At 43.8% G+C, this 8,591-nt stretch overlaps 1 protein-coding gene across 2 annotated transcripts; it reads right to left on the reverse strand.

Moving 5' to 3' along the window:
- Positions 1-5: 5 nt before the first annotated feature.
- LOC121532780 (phospholipase A and acyltransferase 1-like) lies at positions 6-7,973 on the reverse strand. Of its 2 annotated transcripts, none has more exons than XM_041838576.1 (5): positions 7,755-7,973; positions 6,707-6,756; positions 1,406-1,544; positions 849-1,117; positions 6-391 (listed from the first exon to the last, which is right to left on the reverse strand). In XM_041838576.1, exons 2-5 carry the CDS (start codon positions 6,731-6,733, stop codon positions 299-301), a joined length of 528 nt encoding a protein of 175 aa, XP_041694510.1. In that variant the 5' UTR covers positions 6,734-6,756; positions 7,755-7,973; the 3' UTR covers positions 6-298. The 2 variants fall into 2 exon arrangements, with proteins under 2 accessions (XP_041694510.1, XP_041694511.1); XM_041838577.1 differs by lacking the exon at positions 7,755-7,973 and adding an exon at positions 7,082-7,159.
- Positions 7,974-8,591: the final 618 nt, after the last annotated feature.

Raw genomic sequence — 8,591 nt, forward strand, 5'->3', positions numbered from 1 at the left:
GTCTTTTGTTACATTTTATATTTCATTTTAATTTTATTTTCACCCAACCAATCCTTTGAACATCTCCAAATGTGTATTTCCAGCAAGACACTGCATACATTTTAATGTTGGCAACATCTCTACTGTATACAGTACTTTGTCTGCTTGGCCTTCAATACAAATGATGATACAATAGGCCATTGCAGCCATGTTTTATGACAGTTGGTAAAGATGAGTATCCATCTATCCTCTTAACCAAAATAATATTGTTTCCCAGAACAGTAGTAGCACAGGACAATGCTGCTATTGTTGAGGGGCTTCAGAAGGGTCTGTTTCTGGAGCGTGTGTTGATCAGTCCAAGAACAGAGAAGGCACTTGCTGCAGCCGTCACCAAACTGATGGCCCTTGTGGCCTGTGGACACAAGAGAAAAACACAATTGTAACTGTTGAATACAATAACATCTAATGTAGTATCATTAAATTATAAGTGTATGGTGGTGGAAAGAGAGACAACATAGTGGCTTATACCACGATATATAAATTGCAAGTAGTGATGAGGGATAGAATGGCATTTTATACATTAGAAAAAAGGAGAGAGTAATGCCAAATGTCCAAATTGCCACCTAGGCACTTATGCATGTAAATCTGAGAGGATTATATAAGTATATGAAATATCGTGGAAACTCTACCTGCCCTTTAAGAAGGTATAATACCGGTAAGTTATTGTCAAATCATTATTGTACACTATGGGTAGTGGCTGGGTATCGATTTGGGATTGGGCATCAGCGAAGAAATTGAGAGAGAGAATAAAGAGCATACACAGGAAGACAGGAAGAGTACGAGAAAGAGAGAAAGAAGGATTGCGAGACCTGCTCAGATACCCCCTCCCCGTAGCGCAGCAAGGTGACAAAGTGCTCGCAGTTACTGCCCAACAGGTCATAAGACACCTCCTGGCCAATGAGGACTTGAGATCGCTGAATTATGTCATCGACGGGCAATGGAGTGTGGTTGTCGTCGTATTTGTTGTTGACCCGGTACGAGTCATCTCCAACCACTTCCTTTAGAAGCTGCATTCGGACCACTGCCTTCCGACTGAAAACAGACTTCACACTGGAGATGGCCACTGCCTGACTCTCATCTACAGGAGGGAGACAATATTAAAGGAATGGATAAATGTGGATTTGATTGAATCCCACCCTTTCACAATGCTGAAAAAATTCACAAAGGGGTGTTGACATGTTATAAGTGTTTGTTTTATTCAAATGTTTTGAGCAAATTAGGTCATTTGAAGCATTCACATTCTGCAAGATCAAGTACGATACATACAACACCCATACGAAACACATATGACACACATACTACACACATACAACATATCCTAACTCAAGCTAGGATTTGGCCTCATGTCCACACTGCTTTCACTGACCAACAGGTGTCAAGTTGATGATATAACCATCTCCCAGGTACAGAGCCCAGTGCTGATAGGCCGGTCTGAAGATCTCAATGAGGTCACCAGGCTGGGGGGTTCCAAGGGGGTCAAGAAGATTGGGGTCATTAGAGGCCATCTATAGGGAAAGGAAGTGATGTCAGAAGATTTACACACATGATCAACAATATAGGATATTGCCTCCATTTACAGTCGTGGTCAAAAGTTTTGAGAATGACACAAGTATTGGTCTTCACAAAGTTTGCTGCTTCAGTGTTTTTAGATATTTTTCTCAGATGTTACTATGGTATACTGAAGTATAATTACAAGCATTCCATAAGTGTCAAAGGCTTTTATTGACAATTACATGAAGTTTATGCAAAGAGTCAATATTTGCAGTGTTGACCCTTCTTTTTCAAGACCTCTGCAATCCCGCAGTGGCGTGCTGTCAATTAACTTCTGGGCCACATCCTGACTGATGGCAGCCCATTCTTGCATAATCAATGCTTGAAGTCTGTCAGAATTTGTGGGGTTTTGTTTGTCCACCCGCCTCTTGAGGATTGACCACAAGTTCTCAATGGGATTAAGGTCTGGGGAGTTTCCTGGCCATGGACCCAAAATATCAATGTTTTGTTCCCCGAGCCACTTAGTTATCACTTTTGCCTTATGGCAAGGTGCTCCATCATGCTGGAAAAGGCATTGTTCGTCACCAAACTGTTCTTGGATGGTTGGGAGAAGTTGCTCTCGGAGGATGTGTTGGTACCATTCTTTATTCATGGCTGTGTTCTTAGGCAAAATTGTGAGTGAGCCCAATCCCTTGGCTGAGAAGCAACCCCACACATAAATGGTCTCAGGATGCTTTACTGTTGTCATTTACATTTACATAATTTAGCAGACGCTCTTATCCAGAGCGACTTACAAATTGGTGCATTCAACTTATGATAGCCAGTGGGACAAACACTTTTATTTTTTCCATTTTTTATGGGGGGGGGGTAGAAGGATTACTTTTATACTATTCCAGGAATTCCTTAAAGAGGTAGGGTTTCAAGTGTCTCCGGAAGGTGGTCAGTGGGGGAGCTTGTTCCACCATTGGGGTGCCAGAGCAGCGAATAGCTTTGACTGGGCTGAGCGGGATCAGTGCTTCCGTAGAGGTAGGGGGGCTAGCAGGCCAGAGGTGGATGAACGTAGTGCCCTCGTTTGGGTGTAGGGTCTGATCAGAGCCTGAAGATAAGGAGGTGCCGTTACCCTCACAGCTCCGTAGGCAAGCACCATGGTCTCGTAGTAGATGCGAGCCTCAACTGGAAGCCAGTGGAGTGTGCGGAGGAGCGGGGTGACATGAGAGAACTTGGGAAGGTTGAACACCAGACGGGCTGCAGCGTTCTGGATAAGTTGTAGGGGTTTAATGGCACAGGCAGGGAGCCCAGCCAACAGCGAGTTGCAGTAATCCAGACGGGAGATGACAAGTGCCTGGATTAGGACCTGTGCCGCTTTCTGTGTGAGGTAGGGTCGTACTCTGCGAATGTTGTAGAGCATGAACCTGCAGGATCGGGTCACCGCTTTGATGTTAGCGGAGAACGATAGGGTGTTGTCCAGGGTCACACCAAGGTTCTTTGCACTCTGGGAGGAGGACACAATGGAGTTGTCAACCGTGATGGCTAGATCATGGAGCGGACAGTCCTTCCCCGGGAGGAAGAGCAGCTCCGTCTTGCCGAGGTTCAGCTTGAGGTGGTGATCCAACATCCACAATGATATGTCTGCCAGACATGCAGAGATGCGATTCGCTAGCTGGTTATCAGAAGGGGGAAAGGAGAAAATTAATTGTGTGTCGTCTGCGTAGCAATGAAAGGAGAGACCATATGAGGATATGACAGAGCCAAGTGACTTGGTGTATAGAGAGAATAGGAGAGGGCCTAGAACTGAGCCCTGGGGGACACCAGTGGTGAGAGCACGTGGTGCGGAGACAGATTCTCGCCTCGCCACCTGGTAGGAGCGACCTGTCAGGTAGGACGCAATCCAAGAGTGAGCAGCGCCGGAGATGCCCAACTCGGAGAGGGTGGAGAGGAGGATCTGATGGTTCACAGTATCAAAGGCAGCAGATAGGTCTAGAAGGATAAGAGCAGAGGAGAGAGAGATAGCTTTAGCAGTGCGGAGAGCCTCCGTGACACAGAGAAGAGCAGTCTCAGTTGAATGACCAGTCTTGAAACCTGACTGGTTTGGATCAAGAAGGTCATTCTGAGAGAGATAGCAGGAGAGTTGGCTAGAGACGGCACGCTCAAGAGTTTTGGAGAGAAAAGAAAGAAGGGATACTGGTCTGTAGTTGTTGAATTCGGAGGGATCGAGTGTAGGTTTTTTGAGGAGGGGTGCAACTCTCGCTCTCTTGAAGACGGAAGGGACATGGCCAGCGGTCAAGGGTGAGTTGATGAGCGAGGTGAGGTAAGGGAGAAGGTCTCCGGAAATGGTCTGGAGAAGAGAGGGGATAGGGTCAAGCGGGCATGTTGTTGGGCGGCTGGCCGTCACAAGTCGCAACATTTCATCTGGAGAGAGAGGGGAGAAAGAAGTCAAAGCATAGGGTAGGGCAGTGTGAGCAGGACCAGCGGTGTCATTTTACTTAATAAATGAGGATCGGATGTCATCAACCTTCTTTTCAAAATGGTTGATGAAGTCATCCACAGAGAGGGAGGAGGGAGGGGGAGGAGGAGGAGGATTCAGCAGGGAAGAGAAGGTGGCAAAGAGCTTCCTAGGGTTAGAGGCAGAAGCTTGACATTTAGAGTGGTAGAAAGTGGCTTTAGCAGCGGAAACAGAGGAAGAGAATGTAGAGAGGAGGGAGTGAAAAGATGACAGGTCCGCAGGAAGTCTAGTTTCCTCCATTTCCGCTCGGCTGCCCGGAGCCCTCTTCTGTGAGCTCGCAATGAGTCGTCAAGCCACGGAGCAGGAGGGGAGGACCGAGCCGGCCGGGAGGATAGGGGACATAGAGTCAAAAGATGCAGAAAGGGAGGAGAGGAGGGTTGAGGAGGCAGAATCAGGAGATCAGAGGGAGAAGGATTTAGCAGAGGGAAGAGATGATAGGATGGAAGAGGAGAGAGTAGCGGGAGAGAGAGAGCGAAGGTTGCGACGGCACATTACCATCTGAGTAGGGGCAGAGTGAGTAGTGTTGGAGGAGAGCGAGAGGTGATGGTAGCGCTCACCTTGTCTTCTCCGAACAAGATTTTTTCCGGATGCCCCAAACAATCGGATAGGGGATTCATCAGAGAAAATGACTTTACCCCAGTCCTCAGCAGTCCAATCCCTGTACCTTTTGCAGAATATCAGTCTGTCCCTGGCGTTTTTCCTGGAGAGAAGTGGCTTCCTCGCTGCCCTTCTTGACACCAGGCCATCCTCCAAAAGTCTTCGCCTCACGGTGCGTGCAGATGTACTCACACCTGCCTGCTGCCATTCCTGAGCAAGCTCTGCACTGGTGGTTCCCCGATCCCGCAGCTGAATCAACTTTAGGAGACGGTCCTGGCGCTTACTGGACTTTCTTTGGCGCCCTGAAGCCTTCTTCACAACAATTGAACCTCTCTCCTTGAAGTTCTTGATGATCTGATAAATGGTTGATTTAGGTGCAATCTTACTAGCAGCAATATCCTTGCTCGTGAAGCCCTTTTTGTGCAAAACAATGATGATGGCACGTGTTTCCTTGCAGGTAACCATGGTTAACAGAGGAAGAACAATGATTTCAAGCACCACCCTCCTTTTAAAGCTTCCAGTCTGTTATTCTAACTCAATCAGCATGACAGAGTGATCTCCAGCCTTGTCCTCGTCAACACTCTCACCTGTGTTAACGAGAGAATCACTGATATTATGTCAGCTGGTCCTTTTGTGGCAGGGCTGAAATGCAGTGGAAATGTTTTTGGGGGGATTAAGTTCATTTTCATTGCAAAGAGGGACTTTGCAATTAATTGCAATTCATCTGATCACTCTTCATAACATTCTGGAGTATATGCAAATTGCCATCATAAAAACTGAGGCAGCAGACTTTGTGAAAATTAATATTTGTGTTATTCTCAAAACTTTTGACCACGACTGTACTTTTATTTAGTATCGAAAACCACTAAAATGGTTTCCAAACCACAACCTCTCTCCACATGTTGTTAGGCCTACTGCTGCTAGGTAGCTCTCTCTCTGCTCTCCCCCTCCCCTCTGTCTGTTCTTAATTGCAGGAGTGAAGTCTGGTGTGCGGGAGTCAGGGTTCCAGTTGCAGCTCATTCACCATAATCACCTCAGCCTTAAAGACCCGGTCAAACTTGCCACTCATCGTCAGATCATAGTCAAGACGACCATGTTAGTCTCGCTGCTGACTCAACCTGCTTGTTTTCGCTCTTTGTGTTTTTGGCCGGTTCTATTTATATTTCTCCTGTGCCACAGATTATTGGAACCTGACTCCTGCCTCCGCTTCACTCCTGCCACCACCATCCTGCTTTCCACTACTGGACCTCACATTTGGACTCACCACGGACACTAGGACGTTACGGTACCACTCCTGCTCAGAACCCTGGATCTGTTACCCTCCCTGTAGACCTGGACTTGCTCTTCCCCTATTTTTGGAAACCTGGACAATTTAACTTTGAAATAAACCTGTTAAACCTTCTCTGGCTCGGTGTAGTTGTCTGCATTTGGGTTCATATTCAGTTTAAATCGTGACACATGTGAAAGGGGCTAAGGTCACTGCTGCTAATTTAACCATCAAACTCTCTCCTATCACTATGGGGTCAATGAAGTTCAATGAAGAGAGTAACCCCTTCCTCACTGAATACAATATTAATGTACTCTTAGGTCACAAAGGCGTACATGTACACTGACAAAAGTGATACCATAAAACACATCAGTGTCTGTGACTACTGCTACTGGTTTAAATGATAGATAAAAACTGTATGCAGTGAGTGCACTTTTTTTTTTTTTTTTTCAATGTATCACAAATAGTTCTTATTTCTAGACATTGTGTAGAGAATGGCAGTTGCACACTCTACAGGGAATTAATTTAAACTGAGTCAGTCCTCAAGGGAATTAGTTGGACATTTAATAATAATAATAATAAAATAATAATAACAGGAATTAAAGAAAATTAAATCCTAATGGCAAAATGTTCCCATCCATATATGGTTCCATCTCCCAACCTGCTCCATCTTGGTAAAGCATCTCAGCTACTGTAGAAGGTGAACAGGGTCATAGACATACAGTAGATATAGGCCTATACATATTAATCATGCCAAAGACAATTGTGAGGTGAAAATAAGAAACTTTCGCACACAAAACGTTACTCACAGTAGAGGTTGCACTTTTTCTGTCCATCCCACATCATGCTTCCACAAATTCTGAAAGAAGAAACATGGATGAAACCATGTCACCCCCCATCACCATCTGTTTGAGAGTAGACCCTAGATCATTGTTTCCCAACCCTGGTCCTCGAGTACCCCCAACAGTACACATTTTTATTGTAACCTTGGACAAGCACACCTGATTCAACTTGTAAACTAATCATCAAGCCCTCAATGAGTTGAATTAGGTGTGTTTGTCCAGGGCTACAAAAAAATGTGTACTGTTGGAGGTACCATACCCAAATGGCATTTTAGTAACAACCATTCTCTGAAGAATATGTTCAATCAATAAAAAGGAAAAGAGAGAGGCTATAAAATGTACTTGAATTATGGCGTTTTTTGTGGTAATATTCTTCGATCAGGGTAGGTGATCTAATTTCACAGAGAGAGAAAGTGCTGGAGAACAGGGTACAATGTAGTGGGTAAGGTCACACACATACACACAGACAATACACACAAGCTCTTGTGCCACATACAGTCACAATAGCACCTACATAATAGAGAAACTGACAGAAAAATAGTTTGTCACCACTGAAAATAATCTGACTTTGACATTGGAAAAAAACATATATAAATGTTTAGGAAGCATTAATAATCAGTGTCATAGTTCAAGAACATAATTGTGACGGCATTGTAAAACTAGAGACAATATAATACATGTAAAGGAAGATAAAATGTCCATTCATTTGTATTCTGCCACAGAGGATATCTCTGAGTACACCTGGCATGTGATGAAATCTATATAATCCTGGGAGAGCTATGTGTGTGTATCCATGTTATCATTAATTCATAAGTCTGAAGCTATGTGTTGGAACATTAAACCATGTTTAGTAATGTTATTTACAAAATGATCAAACATAAATATTTGTGTACTTCAAATTAAATTATACTTGATATAATTTAATGTAGGTCCTATAGCCTAAATGTGTGTTACTTTATTATAACTTAAAATAATACTATTCAACTGCATACAAAGACAAAAAAGTAATACTTACTTGAACACCAACACCTTTTTCTTCCTCACCATTTTAGTGCTCCATGATTTATATCCGCACCTTTTAAAAGTCAGATGAGCAAAATAATTAAATCCAAGTCCTTATTTATTCGGATTGGAGTCCCTCTGATTGCTTGGCGAAAATTGAAGCGGTGCTTGAGGTCCTGCAGGTAGGTAGTGTTTCATGTGCATACATCGTGGTATGGTATCGACTTTGACAGATGATGACAGTCGCCGGGTTACTGCCACAGTTCACTGATGCTAGAAGGCTGTCCCTTCCATAGCAGCACTGACAGCGTTTATTCATGGTGTGTCAATAAAGAATGCTTTGATATTATGTAGTAAGATAGATGACTGACCATTCCTGCAACAAATTATCATCACTGGCATGGAAATTATGCACATAAGTCAAGTTTGTGGCTGAGCCTTGAATATTTTTTCATGTTATGAATTATAATAAGGTCTGTTTTGAATAGGCTGTAATGTAATTCCAATATACAATTTTCTTGAGTTATACATTCTTCCACCAGAAGATATAGTCTGGACAAAAATCTGGTTGTTAGGTTTTTTGGTCATGTTGCTACAGACACCCAGTCCTTCATTCTTTTTGCGTAGTTGCTATGCAAAAGCCCTGGTCGTCCATTCTAAACAAAATGGTTGCTATGCAGGCTGGATAACTTTGTCACTTGTTAGCTAGCTAGCCAACTTTAGCTAACTCAGTCACGTCAAACATTGAACCGTGAAGGACAGTACATTAGCTGCATGTTCGTTTGAGCTTTTTTTCTATTGGCATTTACATATATAGATATGTCCATGATAATGACCTTGGTGGGTGATT

Source organism: Coregonus clupeaformis, chromosome 17, assembly GCF_020615455.1.
Source record: "Coregonus clupeaformis isolate EN_2021a chromosome 17, ASM2061545v1, whole genome shotgun sequence".
NCBI lineage: Eukaryota > Metazoa > Chordata > Actinopteri > Salmoniformes > Salmonidae > Coregonus > Coregonus clupeaformis.

What these genes read in the sequence shown, in the direction of transcription:
- LOC121532780 (XM_041838576.1), bottom strand. Translation starts at nt 6,733, where the DNA reads ATGGACAGAAAAAGTGCAACCTCTACT. An exon ending in GAAAAAGTGCAACCTCTACT is followed by an intron (nt 1,545 to 6,706) that starts GTGAGTAACGTT and finishes CTTTCCCTATAG; the next exon opens with ATGGCCTCTAATGACCCCAA. An exon ending in GGGAGGGGGTATCTGAGCAG is followed by an intron (nt 392 to 848) that starts GTCTCGCAATCC and finishes TTGTGTCCACAG; the next exon opens with GCCACAAGGGCCATCAGTTT.